General features: G+C 36.5%; 1 protein-coding gene across 1 annotated transcript; it reads left to right on the plus strand.

Moving 5' to 3' along the window:
• The first annotated feature begins 22,791 nt into the window (after nucleotides 1–22,791).
• LOC103678635 (olfactory receptor 13F1) lies at nucleotides 22,792–23,834 on the plus strand. The gene has a single exon (XM_008708026.1). The coding sequence runs from the start codon at nucleotides 22,851–22,853 to the stop codon at nucleotides 23,832–23,834; it is 984 nt and encodes a 327-aa protein (XP_008706248.1). The 5' UTR covers nucleotides 22,792–22,850.
• Nucleotides 23,835–25,283: the final 1,449 nt, after the last annotated feature.

Consider the following 25,283-nt stretch of genomic DNA (forward strand, 5'->3'; position numbering starts at 1 on the left):
AGCATGGCCATAATAACTATGCCTGGTGCAACACCATTAAAATACTTCACTCTTATTTTCTCTACTTCCTCTATTCTCTCCTGCAAAATAAAACTCCTATACACACATACTAATATTGATTATTTTTTCCCATTACAAGAAATTATTTTATATTTTAAGCAATTTTAAAGATGATCACATTGACTCTGTAAGGAATCAACAGAATTTTCTTTTGCTCGATCTCTCAGCTTGCTACTGTTTCATTCTTCCTTATACTTACAACTGCCTTCACAATTCCTTGCCTGCCTGGGCTGCTCAGATCCTCATGGCTTATATACTTCCAGAACTTGGAAATGAACTAATTTCTCAGCCTTTCTTATTTTATTGAACAAGTATTTATTGAGAATGTACAATATACACCATAGCAATATTTTTCCAGATAGGTCTCTTGAGGCAAGGGAAACAAAAGCAAAAATAAACATTTGGGACTACATCAAAATAAAAAGGTTCTGCACAGCAAAGGAAACCATCAACAAACTAAAAGGCAACCGACTGAATGGGAGAAGGTATTTGCAAATAACATATTCAAGAAAGGGTTAATAACCAAAATATACAAAGAACTGATACAACTCAATACCCAAAAAACAAATAATCTAATTGAAACATGGGCAGAAGATATGAATAGACATTTCTCCAAAGAAGACATACAGATGGCCAACTCGACACATGAAAAGATGCTCAACATCACTCGTCATGAAGGAAATACCAATCAAAACCATACCACCTCACATTGGTAAGAATGGCTACAATCAACAACACAAGAAACAACAAGTATTTGTGGGGATGTGGAGAAAAAGGAACCTTCTTGCACTGTTGACGGGAATGCAAACTGGTGCAGCCATTGTAGAAAACAGTACAGAGGTTCCTCAAAAAATTAAAAATAGAACCATCCCATGACCCAGTAATCACACTACTGGGTATTTACACCAAAAATACAAAAAACACTAATTCACAGGGATACATGCACCTTTGTTTATTACAGCATTTTTTACAATAGCCAAACTATGGAAGCAGCCCAAGCGTCCATCAATAGATGAATGGAAAAAGAAGTGGTAGATAGATAGAGATATAAAAATATTACTCAGCCATAAAAAAGAATGAAATCTTGTCATTTGCGATAACATGGATAGAGCTAGAGAGTAGTATAATGCTGAGTGAAATAAGTCAGTCAGAAAAAGACAAATACCATATGATCTCACTCCTAACTGAGAAACAACACAAATGAGCAAAGGAAAAACGAGAGAGAGATAAACCAAGAGACAGACTTAACTATAGAGAACAAACTGATGGCTACCAGAGGGGAGGCAGGTGGGGGGATGAGGGAAACAGGGAATGGGGATTAACGAGTGCAATTACCATAATGAAAAATATAAAATAAATAAAATGGAAAAAAAAGATTAAAAAAATAAAAGGGGAGTGTACAATATACACCAGCCTTGTGATAGATGCTGGGCATATATTTGAAAATGAAACTAACATAGTCCTTTCACTCTTGGAACTTACATTCTGCTGACGGACAGAGATAATAAGCAATTAAATAAGTGTTTATAAAATATCGAATGGTAAAATTTTCTATTAAAAAATAGAGAGGTAATAGAGAGTAATAAAAATGAAAACAAAAACAAAAAACATTCCAGCCTCTTGGTATCCACTCTGTCTCTTAGTTTTAGAGATCTCGAATTAGCCCTTTCCCCCAATCTGCCACTTTATACCAGTACATTTACCTCTAGCTCTGCTCCTTCTCCTCAAGCTGTCTCTCTCTGTCTCCTAAGAGCTTCCAAAAATATGCTTTATATTAATTCACCCAGTTAATTTTAATAGAATTGAAGTTATTTTCAAGAAATTAAATACTATCATATTGGCAACAATTCACAAAAGACAGGAATTTGATCTGTGAAACATCATGGTACAATCACTGGACCTCCAAGCTTGTAATGCTCTAAAAATTCACATGCACCATTCCATCTGGATAGAGAACTATCAGCCAAACAGGGCCAGATTTACACATTCTTTTTAGAACTGGTACTGAAAAAGTCATTTCAAACATTTAAACTCAGCATTACTTTTTAAAACTTGAAGTAGGAAGTGGGCAAGTATAATTGAAGTGTACTAATGACTTTCAGTGTAGCTTTAACCTACATTAATCAGAAGTGTTCTCATTGTTTGCAGATGGACTTTATAGAAATGGCTTTGCAAGGTTTTGCTTACCCATTCTGGCAGTTGGAAGCAGTGTAATTTATTTGTGAAGCATCCTTTATGCAAACTATATCCATTCCCCAAATGTTCCCTTGAATTAAATAAGGCAAGAGAGTAGACAGAATAAATTAAAGAAAATCATAGCATGCAAATATTATAGAAGGAATTAATTAAAACCCGCATGGCGTTTGGCCAGAAAAAGAGGAGAAACTAATAAGTATATTCAAGTACAGGAAAAATAACTTTAGATGATATTTGGAGGAAATGGAATGCTGAAAGTGATAGAGAAAAGCTGACAGTGGCATTATTATAAAGGGGGCAACAGACTATTTTACCAAAACAGAAATAAACAGAATTTTAAATTATAGGTAACTTCAATATTAGGTAAGTCTACAATTAGATATAGAAGAGGATTTTCTTCTAAGAAATTACCACAAATTGCATTCAACTAAGATGTAGTTAGAGTATATATTATAGGAAGAATTTTAATAAAGTAGAGTTTTAGGTATCTATGATATATTCAATTTCATTTCAGAAATGTAATCACAATAACGAAATAAGAAAATTTTTAAAAATAGTTCATTGTACCTACATGAAGAATTCTACCTAAATGTTTCTGGGTAAAGTCAAAGTGGTTATGCATTCTTCTAAAACAATGTCACAATTTCTACTACTAGGATAATTAAGGAACTGGGTCTGTGGGATTATTAGATCTTCTGGTTAACCAGGTTTGAAATGATCCTTTATATATTAAGCCTATGTCAAAATTTCTTTTAAATGTACGTACTAGATAAATTCATGATTTATTGGAGGAGATGTTCAAGTAAATAGCCGATTATAGTACAATGTGATAAAAGGTACAAGAGAGTTTTGCAAGTTGTTAGAGAGCAGAGGAGGAATTCCTAACCTAGGCTGGGAGGATTCAGGGAAGACTGCACAACCTGTATGATACTTACAGTGGGTCTTAAAAGATGACCAAGAATATAAAGTTGACAAGGACATTTTAGACCTAAGAGAGAGCATGTCCAGAGACACAGAGGTGTGAAGGTCTCCGTCCAACTGCTTCCCAATATTTGGCAATGTTTGAGCATGAGGCGAATTGAGGAAAGAGCAAAAATGAAACTTGAAGGTATGTAGTGGCCGGATGTTGAGTAGTCTTGCTTCATGGACACAGGACAAGTTCTATGGGCCAACCAAGAGCCCGTCATGGAGCAGGCTGGGTGGGGTCTGTGGTAAACTAGATAGCATGGATTCTTTACCAAAGGAGGCATCTCCTAACTAATTCTAGATGTATATTGCTTTGGGTGAATGTAATATTTTATATAAAATACTGCTGTAAATGAGCAAGTTAATTTGAACTTATAGAAATAAGAGTACAGGCCAAAACAAACACTTCCATGGGCAAATTCCAGCTGAGTGAGCTTCTACTTTATATACTCTGCTATAATGTATATAAGAATAATACATACATTGAATTAATCCTAAACCATGTTGTATATAATATTCTAAATCTAGAAGCTGGACTTGTAATTCTATATAAATGTTATCAACATATTATCTTATAGTTTCTTTTCTCTTAAAGTAAAAATGTTTGGGTTATATAAGAGTTCCAATTAATCTATGTAACTGTATTTTAAAAAATTGTATCCTATAGGACAAGGCTACCCACATGTATATATCTTGCAGACTACAGTACAATGTGATCACAAAGTAATGTGATTACAAACTAATCAGAATCTCACATAGGTTAAAAATTTAGATTCCTGGCACTAATTCAAACCAATCTGCCCTTCAGGAAGCTCTCCAGATTTTCCTGATACAATGGCCTCATAACCACACGTGGACAATCCCTATCTAAAGAACGCTCAGTGCAAGCGAAAAGATCCATTTTTTTTCCACTGCAGGTACCGAACATGACCTGAAGCAGACGTTAATCAAAGTCTAGGAAGCTGAGATCATCAGCCTTTAAAATTAGAACCTACTTGATGAAGGAGGATGTAATTCTGTCTCACTGAGTCTCCTTTAGACTAGAAGTCACTTACTGAGAGAAAACCAATAAGCAACAGAGAGTCAAGCACGTCAGCATGTCAAGCATCATGATCTAGCTCTGGCTTACAAGCTACCTATCTTAACCTCTAGCCAATGTGCTCCTAATTACAAAAATAAAAAATAAAAACCTACCACATTGCATTTCTTATCACTCTATGCTTTTTTAAAAAAGATTTTATTTATTTATTTGTTTGTTTATTTAATTTAGAGAGACAGAGAGCACAAGCTAGGGGAGGAACAGAGGGGGAGTTGGAAGGAGGGAATAAGAATCTCAAGCAGACTCCATGCTGAGCACAGAGCCTGATGTGGGCCTCAATCTCATGATCCTGAGATCACGACCCGAGCTGAAGCCAAGAGTCAGTCACTCAACCAACTGAGCCACCCAGGGGCCCCAATCATTCTATGCTCTTTACAGAACTTTTTCACAAGTTAATGCCCTCGTAAAACCTGAGTCCACTGCCTAACTAGCCCTTCCCTCTATGCAATTCTTCAAACACCCATCTATCCTTTAAGGCTTGACCCAAATCATACCTCCTCACTGGTAAAATTCTCAGGTGATTCATTGCTCCTACCTCTGGTTCCCACAGCAATTTGTTCAGACAGTTATAACAACACATTTCATGACAATTATATTTATTTTACTGTCTCTTTTATTAAACCTTGGGCTATTGAGAAAATTCAGCTTACATAGTAAATTTGTAAGGTTTTTAATTTAAATTCCAGTTAGGTAACATACAGTGTAATTTAGTTTCAGGTGTACAATATAGTGATTCAACACTTGTATATAACACCAGCGTTCATCACAACAAGCACCCTCCTTAATCCCCATCACCTATTTCACGCATCCCCCCACCCACCTCCCCTCTGGTAACCATCAGTTTGTTCTCTATAGTCTGTTTCTTGGTTCACCTCTCTCTCTTTTTTTCCCTTTGCTCATTTTTTTTTTGTTTCTTAAATTCCACACATGAGTGAAATCATATGGTATTTGTCTTTCTCTGACTTATTTTACTTAGCATTATACTCTCTAACTCCATCCATGCTGCAAATGGCAAGACTTCATTCTTTTTAATGGCTGAGTAATACTCCACTAACTAGTAAATTTACTATTCATGGACATCAGGTAAATGGACTCAAATTTCAGTGTATTTGTGAAAAGACCACCAGTGTAGAGGGCACTAGACATATTAAGCCACAGACTATCACCTAGTCCAACCATGGTTGAGTGAATTAATAGTTTGAAATCTTTTAGTTAAATGGAGGTCTATTGAGAAATTCTAAATCAATTCAATCACTAGATATTAAATTTTGTATTCCATTGTCTTAATTGGTGAACTCTATTCCACTGCAACATCCAGGTTATTTGCCATGTAGTTTCCTTTACTAGAAAGTTGTTGTACTAGTGAAAGACAGGATCTATATGAAAACTCATCTAATAAATCAGAGAAAGGCAGTAGACAATACCATAAACAGCATGAATCTTGGAGTCAGATAGTTCTACATTCAAACCATAAATATACCATTGTGTGACTTTGAGTAAGTTACTTTATTATCCTGAGCCTCCAATACTTCACCTGTCAAATGGAAATTGTTTCACAGGGCAAAGAGCTAATTAGATAATTAAATATACAAGAAAGTACCCAGCTTATTGGCTAACTCATAATAATCACTCACAAATTTGTTACTGCTGTTCCTGTTGTTGTTGTTTTTTAAAGATTTTATTTTTATTTATTTATTTGACAGAGAGAGAGACAGCCAGTGAGAGAGGGAATACAAGCAGGGGGAGTGGGAGAGGAAGAAGCAGGCTCCCAGCAGAGCAGGGAGCCTGATGCAGGGCTCCATCCCAGGACCCTGGGATCACGCCCTGGGCCGAAGGACTGCTGTTCTTGTTTTAACAGTTGTACCAGGAACAAGTCCTTCCCATTATGAAGCCTGGAAGAGCTGAGCCATGAAAACAGGAGGTTAGCTAAATGAGCCCAGCTTTACACACAGCATCTTAGCAAAAGAATTAACTGGCATGCTAAGATGTGTAGTATCAAAACCTTTCTCATAAACTAGAAAAATCTGTAAGGAGACCTTACCTCATCCACACATTTTCAAGTTGGTAGGTCTGCTTTCAAGATAAAAAATCTGTTCTGTTTCTGCGAAGATCTGGATGTTTAAAGTCACATACTAATCAATGGATTTTCATGATTAGAACATGGTGACTTTGAAAGAGCACAGACCAGAGAAGAGGAGAAGCGGGGGGTCCTAGTAGGGCCTCAGAGCCTAGTGAGCTTACAGAACCCGGAGGCCGGCCCTTGATTCCACCCCCTTTAAAAAAAACAACAACAGCTTTATTGAGGTATAACTGATATACAAGAAATTGCACATATTTAAAGTATACAACTTGATGAGTTTTGATATACATATATACCTGTGGAATTATCACCACAATCCAAGTAATAACTATATCCGTCACCTCCAAAAGTTTCATTCCTTTCAGTCCCAGAAATTAAAATTTGTAAGTGTGCCAAGAGTTAACTGGCATCTCAGGGACTGACTCATAACAACCAAATTCTCAAGAGATAGATGATAAAGCAGACACTAGCAGATTTGTTAATTTACTACGGAAGACTAAATGCTTCCAACAAACTCAGAGTGCACTTTCCCCAGTGTTAGGAACAACATACTTCAGTAGTTTGGAAATGGAGGTGTCATCAGAAGGTTGCTCAAGAACAAAGAATCAGAGCAAAGGAATCAGATACTTTTGAGGAATATTTCAACAAGGATGTAAGAAAGTTAATAGTCTCTCTTTGTCCCCCAGTCCTCTTCACTTTTCTAGTGGTCAGACTCTGTGCCTTTCAGGTTAAAGTGTGTCTATTTTTGACAAAATTTCTCCCTTTCTAGGCTCAACCAGATAAGACTCCTCTTTTGTCTATAGGGATGTGTATACTGCAGATGATTCAGTGACAACTTTCTTTTGTTATAGCTTTGTCACTTTAGTAAGGCTTGGATATTGTCCATAATTCAGTCATTTATCCTTGCACTTGTTTGTAAACTCAATGGTTTTGTTTGCATATGATTAAACTCTTGGATATTGTATGCTGAGTCCTATGAGATACCCTCACAGAGGATGGTTTTACCTACCTACAAGCACTGAAGTCACCTTGCCGTGGCTCTTACAGAAATACTACTACATCAATACTTCCTGGTCCCACTAAGACACTAAAACATTTTCATTTTATACTGCAAAAGGACTAGCAAATTTGACTCTGTAATATGACTTCATAGTGAATGCTGCAGTCATTTCTCAAGGATATGTGATGTTATGGGTAGTCTACTCTTCACCTTTGGTAGATGATTTACAGAAATATTTAAACGTGTTTCAGCAAGTTAAACATGTCAGCACATGTCAAAACACTTAAATTATAATGAGAATCTATGACCCTACCACAAACATGATGTCAATATCAAAAGCCCTCTTGCTGTAATTAACATCCTCCATGAATTGAGTCTCTTTGAAATGACTTTTTACCAAGTTCTTAAACAAGTAAACTACTGCACATATTTCCTAATTGAAATATTCCTGGTATGAATTTTTATGGAAATAACTTAAAGGCTAGAAATCATTTGATCTTTTTCACAGTGGGAAGAATTTTGTTTCTAATAAGAGCTTAATAAAAAAATCTCTGTCTCTTTTAACAGATAATTAAATAATTTAATTTTTGTATCAACATGGTAAGAAAAATTATTATTTTTGAATACTGAAAAAAGTTCAGAAAAGAAAGTTGCATCATAAGTCTGGATATTTGGTACACAGTAGGAACTCAGGTAATACTGAGAGCTTTAACTCTGTCATCACGTATAAAGTTTTGATTATAAAATAATTTTCATAGCTTTTGATTTGGGATTACTTTTTGGACATTTACCTTTCAGTGTCAAATTAAATGGTTACTAAGCACTGGCTAAGCAAGGAAACAATATGCCATAGTCAGGAGCGCTATGTTAGGCATCATGGTGAATTAATAAGAAGTGAGAATTGCAGAGCCTTTAAACTAATCCAGGATATACAATCTTCCAGGCTTGTTGACTAACAAATTTGAAAATTTAATTTGATTTAATTTGATTTTGTAGACCATACTTCAATTATGTTTGTCAATTTCTAAATTATTTATTCTTGAAAATAATAAAATCAATAATAAAAATATCTGGACTTGTAGTCTCCTTTGACTTGCCAAAAAATAATTTGTCAAATAAGTTGTTGATCTTTTAAACAGTATTTAATAGGGCCTCCAATTCCAAAACTACAGGATTACCTGTTTTTAGTCAGTTTGGTCATATAGTCAATGAATGTATATATATGTTGCACTCAATGCTGGGAACAGTATAAGCGCAACAATTGGCTGCTATCTTGATTCTGTGTGACTCCTCAGAGGCTTGGACTAGATCTTATACTAGCGTGTGGACCTCCATTTTTGGCTGGGTCCTACTACTAGGGCTCCTATTGCTATTTTTAGGAATATAATTTGCCTAGCAGTTCTCCACCCAGCTCTTCCATTGTGTACTCTTACAACAGTCAGTGTCACACGAACTACATTGACAGAGTGCCTAAAAAATATGGTGTTCTCTGCAGAAGCATAATTGATCTGGTATACAAATTAGGAAGATTGTTTTCTTCAGAAATATGATTCTATTACGTGAATAAATTACATAATCATAATCAGGAATACATTGTTTCATATATTAAAAAGCTATTGGATAAAGCAAAATTGAGAGCTTTAGAAATAAACTTAAGCCAGTAAAAGAAGAGTTAAGTATTTAAATAATGTTATTTGAGAATGCTGATGAATTGGAGAATTAATGAGCATATTAAGGTTAATAAAGGACATTTAAGAGTTGTCCTTCATTTGGGAAGAAGACCCTAATCATGACGATAATCATACTCAGCAGATATGAGGTGTTCTCCAGGTGTTCTGTCCATCCTTACTTGCTTGACCCGAAAATGTGGCCAGCAGAATTGTCAAAGAGGATTTAAAAAAAAGAGACAATGGCAAGAGTACAATTTCCCACAAGCTGGCACAACATCCCCATCAGCCACATGCAGAATTTCTGACACTTGTCCTGGATTTGGGTGCTGGTCTAACAGTGGATACTCAGGTTGTTTTTCATGCTGCTATAATGCACATATATGCATTGAGGTTGTTGAGTGAGCTCAACTATATGGGGTGATTCTTTTGAAGACAGAGATCATGCCTTATCCAGCTCAAAGTTCTGCTTGCTGAAAGCTGAGCCTTCACATGTTTTCTTCAAAAGTTCATTGAATGTATGAATGAACAAAACATTTTTCTAACTATACATATACATATACGTAAATAAAGCACCTTGTGAAGACAAATCTAATTCAACACAAAAAGTACAGTTACAATACAACCATGGTTGACTCAGGCACTCACTAAAGCAATGTTACTAACATCCTGTTTTTGATCATTCTTCCTCATGGTCAGTTTGGCTGCTATAGGCCACATTATTCCCTAATGGGCTTCATCTTGGATAGCAAACAAATACAGAATGACATACAAGGAGCACATTGTCTTGCCTATGAGGTAAGCAAAATGCCTTAGAATATCTGCTATAGGAACTTAGCTGTTCACAACTTAATGAGGCACTATGTTGTCATTTTTTGTTTAAAACATGAAATATGAGTGCTAATTTTTGATAAATTATAAACTCCTATCCTTTCCTACTTTCATGCCCCTCCTTATTTTCCACTGATTCAGTATTTGCTGGTCATGTACAAGATCAAAGTTCAACATCATTGTGTGAAAAAATAATAAAGAAGAAAGAGAGGACAGAAGGACGGAAGGACGGAAGGAAGGAAGGAAGGAAGGAAGGAAGGAAGGAAGGAAGGAAGGAAGAAAGGAAAGGGAACAAGAACAAAAGAACAAATGTCTGGTTCATTCCATCTGGTGGCTCTGGCAGAAGAGTCCGACTTCTTCCACAGTGGCTTAGGGCTCCAATAGCAAGTGTTCTAAGAGCAGGGAAGTGGAAGCTGATATGCTTTTTAGAGGCCTGGGCTCAAAAACTGGCACAGTGCCACATCTTTAATATTTTGTCAGTCAGAGCAAGCATATAACCTGCTCAGAACTCAAAGGGAGGCAATGTTTTGATAGAAGTGTGTAAGAATCTTCAGCCTTCTTAATGTGCTACATGCCTCTTATCAAAAATCATTTCCATATGTATTTTGAAAAATCATTATGCTAATTACAATTAACTGATCATTTTGATTTTTCCAAATCTTTTTTCCAGGCAAGGATTTATTAATTAAGAGATTCAACATCTTTCAAGGCCCCTGCCTTGTCTCCTTCAGTCAGCATTTATGTGTCTCATATCCAATGTGTGCATTTATTTTTTTATAATTACATTCATAAATGAATTCATAATTCTTCAATAAACCTTAAACCACCTTGTCTTCTACATCTTTAATAATTTCTCTCAGAGGGGGAAAAAAGGGAAAATTTGGATACAGAAATGGACACAGGAAGACCACCATGCTAGGATAAGGCAGAGATAGAGGTGATGCTTCTCAAGACAAGGAATGCCAAAGATTGCCAGCAAACCATCAAAAGGTAGGTAAGAGACATCAAACAGATTCTCTCACAGCCCTCAGAAGGAGTCAAGCCTGTCAACACTTCAATCTTAGACTTGTAGCCTCCAGAACTGTGAGATAGTACATTTCTGTTGTTGAAGCCACCCAGTTTGTGATACTTTGTTGCAGCAGTGCTAGCAAACACCTTCTTTGAAGTCATTGATTTGAAACAATAGTGTCTGTCTGGTCAAGACAGGCCATTACCACACTCCCTCCCCCACTGAAATCATACTATGGGACAGCAGAACCTTGAGTTCTGCTTTGACTGAAGCTTGAAAAATCACTTACCATTGAAACCAACTCTGTATCTTATCTTGCTGGCTTGTGATTACACAACCCAGAAGCCAGAGCAGCAGTAAAGCACAGGTGCTCCTCATAGTGCTTTCCTATTGCTTACCCTAAGCAATGGCAAGCCCGACAGTGGTTGACTGATACATTACAGAGATTAATGTAAGAGTTATTAATGAGTTCAAGGGCAGGAATGAATCATTTTCCTTATTTCTATTCCCCATAGCCTCTAGCTCAATGCTGAGCACAGAACTATTATTTAGTACTTAATCTTTGATAAATGATACTATCAGTTCTCCTCAACAGTTTATTTTTGTTTTGAAATCTTACGAATAAGAAATATAAGTAAAACAACTTGTTTTCAGTACATGTAGATATCAATAACAATAGGTACAAAAAACAGCGAATTTCTGTTTTCCTTCCGAGAGCTTTTCAGTAGGGCGGCCTCAAAGACAGACAAGCTAGTCTCTGTCGCCATCTAGAGAAAATAGAGGATTATAACAGTATAGAGCTTAAATTCAAAGACTATACTTAGAAAAATTCAGGAATATAGAGTTCACACCTAGAGCTGCTTCCTGTAACTCTGCCAGGTAGGCCAGTGTATGCTTTTGCTGTTTGTTGCCTTGTGCCTGTTTGCAGGATCATGACCTCTGTGATTAACTATTCATTTAACAAATCTCTTTGCACCCACTACTATATTCCAGGCACTCTAATAGTAATCAAAAGTGGTATAAAACACCTTACCCACAAAATAGTCAATCATGTGATATAAGGAAGTCTGACTTAAATGTCTGTTTCAATTAATGTATTTTGCTCTTGCCTTATGCTATCAAAAATAATCAAAATCCCACCCATTTGTGGTTACGCTATTCACTAATCGTTCTCCCTCTGTCCATTTGGATCCATTATTGATTGCTTTCATCTCCCTGGACTTTCTAACCCCTTGGCTTTGCCCCCATGTTCCTGGTTAGGCTGAAAACGACCTTTTGTTTGATGAACTTTTGGCCATACTTCTTTGACTCAGCTCTTCAGAAATTTTTCTTTTTTTTCTTTTTAAGATTTTATTTATTGATTTAGACAGAGACAGAGAGAGAAAGAGAATGCACAGCGGGGGGAGGGGCAAAGGGAGAGGGAGAGAGAGAATATTAAGCAGACTCCATGCTGAGCACGGAGCCCGATGTGGGGCTCAGTCTTCTGACCCTGAGATCATGACCTGAGCCAAAATCAAGAGTCGGATACTTAACTGACTGAGACACCCAGGCATCCCTAAAAAATTTTTCTTAAACATGATTTTTTTTTTAAAGATTTTATTTATTAACGTGATAGAGAGAGACAGCCAGCGAGAGAGGGAACACAAGCAGGGGGAGTGGGAGAGGAAGAAGCAGGCTCCCAGCGGAGGAGCCTGATGCGCGGCTCGATCCCAGAATGCCGGGATCATGCCCTGAGCCAAAGGCAGATGCTTAATGACTGCGCCATCCAGGCGCCCCCTAAACATGATTTATTTTTTTTAACTCTAGCTTCTATGCCAGCCTTAGAGAATCCTAACAAACCAAAAATTATACTGGGAAGCAAAAATGACACCCATCAAACCCCTGGGCCTGAGGTACCTGTCCAGTGGGGACGAGACAAAGCTTTCTTTACTCTCTGTTTAGGAAATGCAGCACAAACCAATGTGCACCCAGCTGTCAAATAACACCCCTACACCTGCCTAAAGCATCTGTTTTGCTGGTGTCCCACCTCAAGAAATGTGCTGGAAAGCTATCAGGTAGGTGTGCTCCCTGCCACCAAGAAAGAAAACTCACTACTACTTGGGGAGCAGGTCAGTATGGATTTTGGTGAGCAATTTACTTCACAGGACCCCCAGATTTTTCCTACATACCTGTATAAGCTTTAATAAGGCCCTTAGTATATTCCTGAAGAATTGTAAAATTTCCAGGTGCCTAGTGATCATACCTTCTGTTATGGGCTGAATTATGCCTCCCCAAATTGTTAAGCTGATGTCCTAACCTCCAGTACCTCAGAATGTGACCATATTTGGAGATAAGGTTTTTAAAGGTATAATCAAATTAAAATGAGTTCATTAAGGTGGGTCCTAATTCAATATAACCAGTGTCCTTATAAGGAGAAGATATTTGGACACAGAGAGGCACTAGACAGGTGCATTCAGAGAGACAACCACATGAACACACACGAAGAAAACAGCCATCTGCAAGCCAAGGAGAAAGGCCTCAGGGGAGGCCTCCTCAGGGGAGAAACCAATTTTACCAGCACCTTGATCTTGGACTTCCAGCCTCCGGCACTGGGAAAAAATAAATTTCTGTTGGTTAAGCCACCTGGTCTGTGATATTTTGTTATGGCAGCCTACCAAACTAATTCAGTTTCCTATGGAATAACCCCAATCTTGGTTCAATGCTCTTTCCTCTCCAGAAAATTCGGCTCCATAGAGTCTTCAACTTGAGGAACTGCTCTACTTCTTAGAAGATGAGGTTGTCTTTCCCTTGATCTTAACTCTTCTTTGGGGAGGCATAAAGATTTTTCAAGCAGACTTAGGTCCAGTCAGCAATAAATGATTGCCTTCTTTAGGAGAGATTAGTAAAGTATCAAATTCCCTCAGCCCCAAATATTTGTCACATCACTTCCCTCATAATTTAACCATGCACAAGGATCCTCCTGAGATCACTTGAAAGGGGCTGTCCAGTCCACCCCTGCCCCCGACAGTGTCCTTTATCATTACATCTTTCATATTGCTCCCAGCAATCTTTAGAATGCGTCAAAATAAGACATTAATTATGCATCTGCGAGGCCGCATTATGATCTCAGCTGAGAGTTCATTTTACCCTTCTCCCAATTTTCTTAGATTATGTTCAACTATGTTCAACTATGTTCAACTATGGTGTTCTGTCTAACTCCCTTAATCAAGTGAACACCAGATGATGTTATATCTCAGGACTCAAACTTGCCCTATTTATATTTATTGTCAGAGTTTTAATTTCAGCCTTATTTCAAATTCCTTCTCCCCAATAACACCAAAGTGATTTTTCTCAAAAATAAGAAGCATATTCATATTGCTTTTCTTCCAGTTAAAAAAAAAATCCTTCTACAGTACCTAAAACATGGGCTATGAAGCTCCTAAATTAGCATAGGCTACTTCATCTGACAATTCCAATTTTATCACCTGCAACTCCCTCTTTGGCATTTAGTGACAGATCACACCAATCTACTTACCTTTTCCTGAATGCAAAATGACATTTTACAACTCTAAGTTTAAATATATGTCATTCTCCTTGCCTGGAAGCCTTTTCTCTCACATATGCATCTGGCTGCCCTTAATAACCTCCCAAACTCATCTCTAGTATGAACTCTTCCAGAAACTCCTTTGTAACCCATTCCCAGACCGTAGCAAAGGTTACTCACTCCCATGCCTCACAAATTACTCTATCTTTATATTCCATTTCCCTAATTAGTCTGAGAAGATGCTAAGAAAAGGGCTTATACCTTTACCATCTTCTGATCACCAGCACCTAGCACAGTAATTGAAAATTGGTAAGTGTTAATTACATGATTTATTCAAGATCAAAACAGAGCAGGAGAAGGATGCTCTATAGGTGTTTGCTGGTTTGCTTGCTTTGGGGGGGTGTAGTTAGGGATGAGAGTATTAAAAATGTTGTTTTTGCAATGCCTGGATCATCTAGGTAGGAGGAGCTCCTCAGTCCAACAGCTTTTGTGCCCAAGTGTTGGTAAGGATGCAAAGAAGTTGGAACCCTTGTACGCTATTGGTGAGAATGTAAAATGGTGCAGCCATTAAGGAAAATATTATGAAGATTTCTCAAAGAATTAAAATAGAACTATGATAAACCCAGCAATCCCACTCCTGGGTATACATCTAAAAGAATTTAAAGCAAGATCTCAAAGCAATATCTGTACACTCCTGTTTAATGCAGCATTATTCACAACAGCCAAGAGGAGGAAACTACCCAAATGCTCATCAACAACTGAAAGTATAAAAGAAATGTGGTATATACATACAAGGGAATATTACGCAGCATTAAAAGAGAAGGAAGTCCTGTCACATGCCACAACATTAATAGACCTCAAGGATATTATGCTTAGTAAATTATGCTTAGCCAGTCACAAAAGGACAATTACTGTATGATTTATATTTATATGAAGAAATCAAAATCATAAAAGCAGAATGTAGTTGGTTGCCAAGGGGTAGTGGTGGTGAGGGGGGATTGGTGAATAGTGAGTACAGAGTTCCAGTCTTGCAAGATGAAAAAGTTCTAGATATTTATTGCACAATAATGTGAATATACATAACAAAACTGAACTGTATACTTGAAATGGGTAAGATGATAAAGTTAACCAATTTTGCCATGATTAAAAATAAAAATATGATCTATATCAATCCTTTCCATTTAGAGACAAGAAAAAAAGAGGCTGAATGTGGGGATATATCCAAGGCAAAACAGCAAGATAAAGTCCGTTAAAAGGCAGAATGTCCCCCTCCTGAGATCAAGAACAAGGCAAGCACATTCACTACCACCACTTCCATATAACATTGTACTGGGTGTCCTGGGCAGTATAATAAGGCAAGAAAAATAAATAAAAGGCATTACAATTGGAAAGAAGGAAACTGTCTTTATTCACAGATGGTGTATGTACACAACTACAAAAAATTCCAAGGAATCCACAAAATAACTAATAAAATTACTATGAGAATTTACCTAAGCTATCAGGATATGTCAAATCACACAAACCAGTTGCATTTCTATTTACCAATAATAAACAATTGGAAAATATATTTTTAAACATCATTTGAAATAGATTAAAAATAAAAATAACAAAATTAATAGAAGGTGTTTAAGACTTTTATACTAAAAGCTAAAAGCACTGTTGAAACAAATTAAGGAAGACCTATTACAGAGATATCTTTGTCATGAATTAAAAGAGTCAATATTAAGTTATCAATTCTTCCCAGAGTGATTTACAGATTAATGCCATTCCATTCAAAATCTAGGCAGAGATTTTAGAGAAACTGCCAAGATGATTCTAAAACTGACATGGAAATGAAAGGACCTAGAATAGCCCAAACGATTTTTAAAAAGAATGAAGTTGGAAGATTATACTACTGTCTTATTAACCTTATTATAAACCTATAATAAAGTCACTTGGTATTGACATAAAGTAAAACAAATCAATGGAACAGGACAGAGGTGTACAGAAAGAAACCCACACATATATGATCAATAGATTTTCAACAAAAATGCTAAGGTAATTCAATGGGGAAAGGATAGTTTTTTCCATAAATAATGCTCTGTATCTCACACCATACACAACAATGGATTTGAAATAGGTCATAGACCTAAACATAAACATACAACCTATAAAACTGCCCACGAGACACAGAGTATCATTTTTACCATTGAAAAGGCAAAGATTTATTAGATAGAATCCAAAAATATCACCACCTAAAAGAAACATTCAAACCCTCCTTTCATTGTTTTGATGTTACCATCCACAGATGTCCTTTATTATGTTTTGAAAGTATCCTATTGTTGTTGTTAGGTGCTATTTTTAATTTTCTCCCAGCTTTACATAGGTACAATTGACAAGTAAAAGGTATGTATTTATGGTGTACAATGTAATGTTTTTAAATGCATAAACATTGTGAAATGACTACCATGATCATGCTAATTAACACATCTATCACTTCATATAGTTATCATTTTTGTGTGTGCATATGCAGAGTGAACATTTAAGATTGACTCTCTTAGCCAATTCCAAGTATAAAGTATGATATTATTCACTATATTCAACATGTTGTATATTAGATCTCCAGAACTTACTCATCCTGCATAACTGAAACTTTGTATCATTTCCTCATTTCCTCATATCCTCTAACCTAGAGCCCCTGCTTGGCACCATTCCACTCTATGATTTGTGAGTTCAACTTTTTTAGATTCCTCACATAAGTGAGACAATATAGTATTTGACTTTCTGTGCCTGGCTTATTTCACTTAGTACAATGTACCTTAATTGTAAAATGTAACAAGATTTCTTTTCCTTTTAAGGCTGAATAATATTCAGTTTTATGAATATACCATAATTTCTTTATCTATTCATCTGTTGATAGACATTTAGGTGGATTCCATCCTTTACTATTGTGACTAATGCTACAATAAACATGGGAGTGAAGAAGATATCTCTTTGAGATACTGATTTCATCTCCTTTCTACCATGTGATCCAGAAGTGGGATTGCTGGATCATATGGCAATACTATTTTTAGTTTTTTGAGGAACCTCCATACTATTTTCCATAATGGCTGTACTAATTTGCATTCCCACTAACAGTGCACAAGCATTCCATTTTCTCCACATCCTCACCAATACTTATCTTTATTAATAGTCATTCTAACAGATTAAGGTGATAGCTCAATAATAGCGCTTTTTTTTAAAGATTTTATTTATTAATTTAACAGAGAGAGAGATAGCCAGCGAGAGAGGGAACACAAGCAGGAGGAGTGGCAGAGGAAGAAGCAGGCTCCCAGTGGAGGAGCCTGATGCAGGGCTCGATCCCAGGACTCCGGGATCATGCCCTGAGCCAAAGGCAGACTTAACGACTGAGCCACCCAGGCACCCCTCAATAATAGCTTTTTAAAGGTTTTTATTTAAATTCCAGTTATTTGACATATGGAGTAAAATTAGTTCCAGGTGTACAATTGAGTGATTCAACACTTCCATACAATACCGAGTACTCATCACTACAAGTGCACTCCTTAATCCCCATTACCATTTAACCCACCCCTCTACCTGCCTCCTCTCTGGTAACCACCAGTTTGTTCTCTGTAGTTATGATATACATTTCTCTGATGTTAATGATGTTGAGCATTTTTTCATATACCTATCGGCTATTTGTATGTCTTTATTGGAAAAAAAAGTCTATTCAGGTCCTTTGCCCATTTTTAAATTGGGTATTTGTTTCCTGAGTTGTTTGAGTTCCTAATATAATTTGGATATTAACTCCTTATTATATGTACGGTTCACAAATATCTTCTCCCTTTCCATAGGTTAACTCTTCACTCTGTTGATTGTTCTTTGCTGTGTGGAAACTTTTTAGTTTAATAAAATGCCATTTTTCCATTTTTGCTTTTGTTGCCTGTGCTTTTGGAGTCATAACCAAAAATCATTGTCAAGACCAACATTAAAAACTCTATGTTTTCCACTAGTAGTTTTATAGTTTCAAGACTTATATTTAAGTCCTTAATCCCTTTTGAGGTGGTTTAAGCATATGTGTCTGAGGTAAGGGTCCGATTCATTCTTCTGCATGTGGATATCCAATTTTAAGGACACCATTTATTTTTTTTTATTATGTTCAATTAGCTGAAAACTTCCCTAATCTGGGAGAGAAAACAAGCATTTGTGTCCAAGAGGCAGAGAGGACCTCTCTCAAAATAAATAAAAATAGATCAACACCCCGACATATAATAGTGAAGCTTGCAAATCTTACAGCCAAAGAAACTATCCTGGGAGAGGAGGTTCCTTACGTATGGCGGGAAGAACATCAGAATAACATCAGACCTATCCACAGAAACCTGACAAGCCAGAAAGGGCTGGCAAGACAGATTCAGGGTACTAAATGAGAAGAATATGCAGCCAAGAATACTTTATCCAGTGAACACCACTTATTGAAGAGACTATCCTTTCCTCATTTTATAATCTTGGCACCTTTGTTAAAGATCAATTAGCTGTAAGTGCATGAATTTATTTCTGGTTTCTCTTCTATTCCCGTTGGTCTATAGGTCTGCTTTTATGCCAGCACCATGCTGTTTTAATTGCTACAGCTTTGTAGTATATTTTGAATTCAGGAAATATGTTGTTTCCAGCTTTGTTCTTTCTCAAGATTGGTTTGGCTATTTGAGATCTTTTGTGGTTTCATAGAAATTTTAGGATTTTTTTTTTCTGTGAAAAATGCCATTGGAATTTTAACAGGGATTTTATTGAATGTATAGATTGCTTTGGGTGGTATGGACATTATAACAATATTAATTCTTCCAATCCATGAGTATGTATATATTTCCATTTATTTGCATCTTTTTCAATTTCTCTAATCAATTTCTTTAATTTTTAGTGTACATATATTTCACCTCCTTAGTATTTTACTATTTTTAATGGTATTATAAGTGGGATTGTTTTCTTATTATCCCTTTCTAATAGTTCATTATTATATATAGAAATGCAACAGACCTTTGTACATTGATTTTGTATCCTGAAATTTTACTGAATGTGTTTATTAGTTCTAACAGTTTTTTGGTGTAGTCTTAAGGGTTTTCTATATGTAAGAAAATGTCATCTACAAACAGACAATTTTCATTCTTTCTTTCCAGTTTGGATGCCTTTTATTTCTTTTTCTTATCTAACTGCTCTTGCAATGACCTCCAGGACTATACTGAACAGAAATGGCAGGACTGGGCATGCTTGTCTTGTTCCTGGTCATGGAGGGAAAGCTTTCAGCTTTTCACTATTGAATATGAAGTTAGCTGTGGACTTGTCAGATGTGGCCTTTATTATATTGAAGTACATTCTTTGTTGAGAATTTTTATCATGAAACAGTGCTGAATTTCATCACATTTTTTTCTGCATCTACTGTGATAATCATCAGGGGCTGGCCTATATGTTGGGCTGTAGCTGCCTGCTTGACACTGGGGTAGACATGGAAGCTAGGTCCACAAGGGCAGGCATTCAGCCTGGGGCCCCAGGGCCTGACCTAGCATTGTGGTGGCCAGGAGTGTTGTTCTGGGGGAAAGCTTGGAGCCCTAGGACACAAGTGCCAGCCTGGGTGCCCTGTGTTGGGGTTCACAGTTAAGTTGGATACTACTTCACTCTTCCTCCCCCTAGAGTGTCTCTATGCATTGCACTGCTCAGGTTTGAGGAAAGGATGACATGGGTAATGTGAACACGTTGTTCTTACCCTCTTCAATGTATCTTTTCTTATTTCTGGGCTGAGTTTCAATAGAAATCTGGAAGTATTTACTAATACATAATCTCTCACCTGAAATCCTTAACTCTTGTAAAGGTATTTTCATTTGTGCATAGATGTTCAAACTTATGTTTCTGTGAGAGTACAAGCTCTGAAAACTACTATTTCACCATCTTGCTGATATCCCTGTGGAAGTATCCTTTGCTAACTTGCTGAGAGTATTTTATTTTATCATAAATAGGGTTTGCATTTTTCCATGGAGGTTCAGGATTTCTCTTCTTTTCAGTGTGCTTTGAGGTATCTCCAAAGCAGAAGTGTGGTTTGGTGCTTTATACATGGTTGGGGGAGTCAGATCAGCCACCTTCCTCAGTCTTAGCCACTGTTTCCCTCTAAATCTTTGTGGGGAGGCCCTAAAGTACAGTTCTCTTCTAGGCATAATGAGACCAGCCTAAATTATTTACTTACAACCTTATAAGCGTTGGCCTACAGAAATCAAACAAGTAAGATGGGAATTATATTGGCTAAAGGAATTCAGAGGGAAATGGGACTCTGGGGCTAGATGTCAGCCTCTTCCTCCTTTTGCTTCAACCATTTGTAGTATGGCTGCAGTGAATCTTGTCTAAATGAGGGGAGAAAGGCAAGAACACTACTGTAGTCAAACAAGGAAGGAAACAGTGAGAAGAGGAAGTAAATACAAGAAAGGAAGAGGATTCAAGAAACAAACAAAACTATAGAAAAGAGAAAAGTCTAAAATCTGTAAGTACCTACTATATATTAGTAGGTTGCTTTACATAAAATATCTCTATTCCTCATAACAACCTTGATAAAGAAATATTATCATTGCTCTTTTACAAATAAGCTGAATCTCAATAAGATCACCAACTTGCCCTAGATGACAAAACAGAAGTGGCAAGGTGGGAATTATTTGTAAGCACTAAAGCCTTACTTAGCCTTTCCTATGCACCAAGCTGCCCTATAGTTAAAGATGTGAATCATTCTAGAGCCTTGAAGGTTACATCCCTGTGGGAGCAGAGTAAATAGAAAACCTTAAGACTATATTCTGTTTGTAACAAACCAAACGGTGAGGAGGGGATTCCTGGATTTTTTTTTTATCTTGGCAATAGTTCAAATTTATTACCTTCTCTGAGAATGAAAACATATTTGATGTAATTTAATAATAGTCATGATTACAGTCTGTTACTAAAAAATAAGGCATTCAATCACAATTGCACAGTGATGAAGCCAGCAGCATGTGTTCTCCACACCACCACGCACTACTCACCATTAGTCTCTCATTCAGAAAACAGAAAATTGTGAACAGAGATTATAAAAATCACTCAAATAAATAGAGCATTCGCTGGATTTCTGAAGGATCAAGACACCTTTATATAGTGAAGCTGTCTTCTCAAAATGGTTCTACCTTGAAAGAAGTGTTCTTTAAACAAATTGGCCCTTCATGTTCCATGAAGAACATTTACGCTCATCTTAACTTTGAGCTATGATGAGCAATGGAAGAGTTATTTAAACTCTCCTTCTTCCATCTTCGGTGGGCTCCACATCAAGTATAATCATATTGTACATATTATGAAACCCTCCTTAGTCTAAAGGAGAAACTGACAACAATATTTATTCCTATTAACTTTATTTAAATTAGCCAGACTGACCGATTTTATAACACAATCAGAAGCAGAGCAAAGTTCACCTTCCCAGACAGTGTGGACAGGAACATGTTTATTTCTTGTTTGAATAACACTGCAATTAGAACAGACAAGCTACTGACTATAATTGGATCTATGGGACATTATCCCTGGAGTTTCAGAATCTTAATACTGCACAAATAGATTTCTAACTATAATTTACTGTATGAATTGGAAACTTCTCACAAGCAACAAAAAACTTAAATTGCCTTATAGTGCCAATAGCTGGTCCTTTGGAGGATGTTTCTGGAGCACAGATGCCAGGCAACTCTGGCTATATGAAAGGAATTTCTATATATGTCTACCACCATGAGAATATCTGTCATCATATTCCTGGGTTTGAGATGGAAACTGCAGACCTGTGTTGAAAGTTCAAGGCTTTCAGTTAATTAATCTATGACTGCAGAAATTTATAACTTTTTTTTTTCCTCAGTGAATCTCCCAAATTATTTTGGACAGAACCCTACGGGTGACAGAAGAAATGATGAGCTTGGAAAGCAGAACAGTTCCTAAGCAGGAAGACTGTTACCAAACCAGGGGAAGAAAATCATTCTAATGTTTCAGGTAAATGGATGACTTATCCACAGATAAGTTACAAATATGGTTTCAGAAAAAGAAAAGAATGCGTAAGATTATTTCTTTCCTCAATCTCTCATGATGTTTATGAATTAAACCTCCCTCTTCCCAACACTGCCAAAAAAATATTGTATAAAAAATAACAGCTTGAAGATTTATCTGTTGACTTCCTGCTTGAAATTTTCCTAATTAATGACAAATTCCTTCAAACATATATTACTAATACTATCACCAAACTAGAGAAGCATTTAACTACATAGACTACAAATCTATAGCATAGACCACAAGTTCATATGAAGAAAAAAATGCCAGAAAATATGAAGGGAGATAATCTTATGTTTTATCTATAATACGTGATGTTAATTCTTCTATACATATACACAAATGAATATGACATAATAAAATGTTCCAGGCAAATCTGACATCTGTAAAAATTTTTTTCTTCCTGGGATTTTCCCACTACCCCAAAGTTGAGGTCATTGTATTTGTGCTGTGCTTGCTGATGTACCTGATCACCCTGCTGGGTAATATAATTCTGATCTCCATCACCATCCTGGATTCCCACCTACACAAACCCATGTACTTCTTCCTCAGCAACCTCTCCTTTTTAGACATCTGGTACACCTCTTCTGCTTTCACTCCAATGCTGGCAAACTTTGTTTCAGGGAAAAACACCATCTCATTCTTAGGGTGTGCTGCTCAGATGTACTTTTCTCTTGCCATGGGTTCCACGGAGTGTGTGCTCCTGTCCATGATGGCGTATGACCGGTATGTGGCCATCTGCAACCCCCTGAGGTACCCCATCATCATGAACAAGAGTGTCTGTGTGCAGATTGCGGCTGGCTCCTGGGTGACAGGCTACCTCACCACCCTGGTGGAAACAGTATCTGTGCTGCAGCTCTCTCTGTGCGGTCATAACATAATCAATCATTTCGCTTGTGAAATTCTGGCTGTCTTGAAACTGGTTTGTGTGGACACCTCCATGGTGGAATTAATCATGCTGGTGATCACCATACTTCTCCTTCCCATGACAATGTTTCTAATTTGTATATCTTATGCATTCATTCTCTCCAACATCCTAAGAATCAGCTCAGTGGATGGTCAAAGCAAAGCCTTTTCAACATGCACAGCCCACCTGACTGTGGTGGTTTTGTTCTATGGGACAGCTCTCTCCATGTACCTGAAGCCCTCAGCTGTAGATTCACAGGAAATAGATAAATTTATAGCTTTGGTATATGGTGGATTAACCCCCATGTTGAATCCTATCATCTATAGTCTACGGAACAAAGAGGTAAAAGCAGCTGTGAAGAGACTGCTGATTAGAAATCCCTTTTATACTGCGTTAATTTCTGCCCTCAATAATATTGGAGCAAGCACACTTATCTGAATAATCTCCAAGATTATCCAGAAAGCTGCAAAATAGCTGGTATAAACCAAACCCTGGAAAATACTTAATTTTTATAGTTCAACATTAAGTTCAATACCTTCATTTATCTTGTAAATAAAACTCCTGAAATTAATGAATCACTTAGCCAGAATGAGTTATGTTTCCAGAAAAGTATTTAACATTCATTGAATATTAATATAACATTAAAGTTATACAATTTCTTACTGTTTCCTATTTGACTTGGTATACATGTAAGAGTCAACTTTAGCATCACCATGGCAATAACTAATACACCAAGAGTGTAAAATTTTAAGCCTAGTAAATTTTGAAATACTTTCTCCTTATATGATTTGCAAGTATATGTGAACTTATGAAGAAATAGATTTTTTTCATAAGTGTCAATACAATTTGAGGTATAATACGTCATAATTCATAAAACCAAAACTATCAATTTTAGAACTTCTCCCAGTTTCTAAAAGTTAAAATGTGGAAAATATGGTTTTAGATTTGATGAAGTATAGCATTGTTTATTTGGGATTCATGTGTATGTAGGGAACGAATAAATGTGCAAAGACATCATAACAAGGGTTTGTACAATTGTAATCCTGCATATGAGGTGGAGTAAAGAAATAGCTTTTGGGATATCTTGAAATATTTATGGTAATAAGGTCAGAATATTCTCATATTAAACTTTGAATGTTTCAGTGAATTCATCAACACATACACATACCATGTTACTATTTAGAGCATGCTAAATTGACCCACTAAGGCTGAGAAAGAAAAGATTCCTATGATTTATGAATGTACTCACATATTGTGGGAAAACATTCATGGATATATTTATTATATGTGAGTAAAATTACATAAATTATAATTTTATTAATATTGCATATTGATGAGTTTTTCTTTGTCTTTTCCACCTTCCCTGGAGCTGGGGAATAATGAAGCCAATGTGTACACATAACTTCCTTTCCTCTTCATAAGAGAAGTATTTTTGGACATACATGGCTGATGACTTTATTATGTGGAACAAGTGACTCTTGCTAGCATAGATATAATCTCCCTGAGTTTTAGATTTAAAGAAGATGGAACAATTATAGATAATTATTGCAGAAGGTCTCCCTGAACAAGTCAGAGTTTGTAAGGAATGATTCAGTTGAGAGTGAATGGGTTGATGATGGAAACTTGGGGAAAAAAATTCAGAGCAGGAACTGTGCTGGTTCTTAATACAAGTACCCTTAGAATATATGAGTATATATAATTTTTTTCTTTCTCAGATAATAGATGCCCAATGCTGTTAATTCAGAATCTCTCCAACAGTAGGAACTGGGAATTTTTATCATAAATAAAAGCAGCATAGTTATTCTGATTTTCATCCTTATTTACACAGTTCACTACCAGACAACAATGACTACAGTGTAATGCTGTTATTTGGTTGAAGAGGAGGAA

Source organism: Ursus maritimus, unplaced genomic scaffold, assembly GCF_017311325.1.
Source record: "Ursus maritimus isolate PB19 unplaced genomic scaffold, ASM1731132v1 scaffold_17, whole genome shotgun sequence".
Lineage (NCBI taxonomy): Eukaryota > Metazoa > Chordata > Mammalia > Carnivora > Ursidae > Ursus > Ursus maritimus.

Excerpts from the sequence above, each read along its gene's own strand:
- LOC103678635 (XM_008708026.1), top strand. The coding sequence starts at position 22,851 with ATGTTCCAGGCAAATCTGACATCTGTAAAAATTTTTTTCTTCCTGGGA.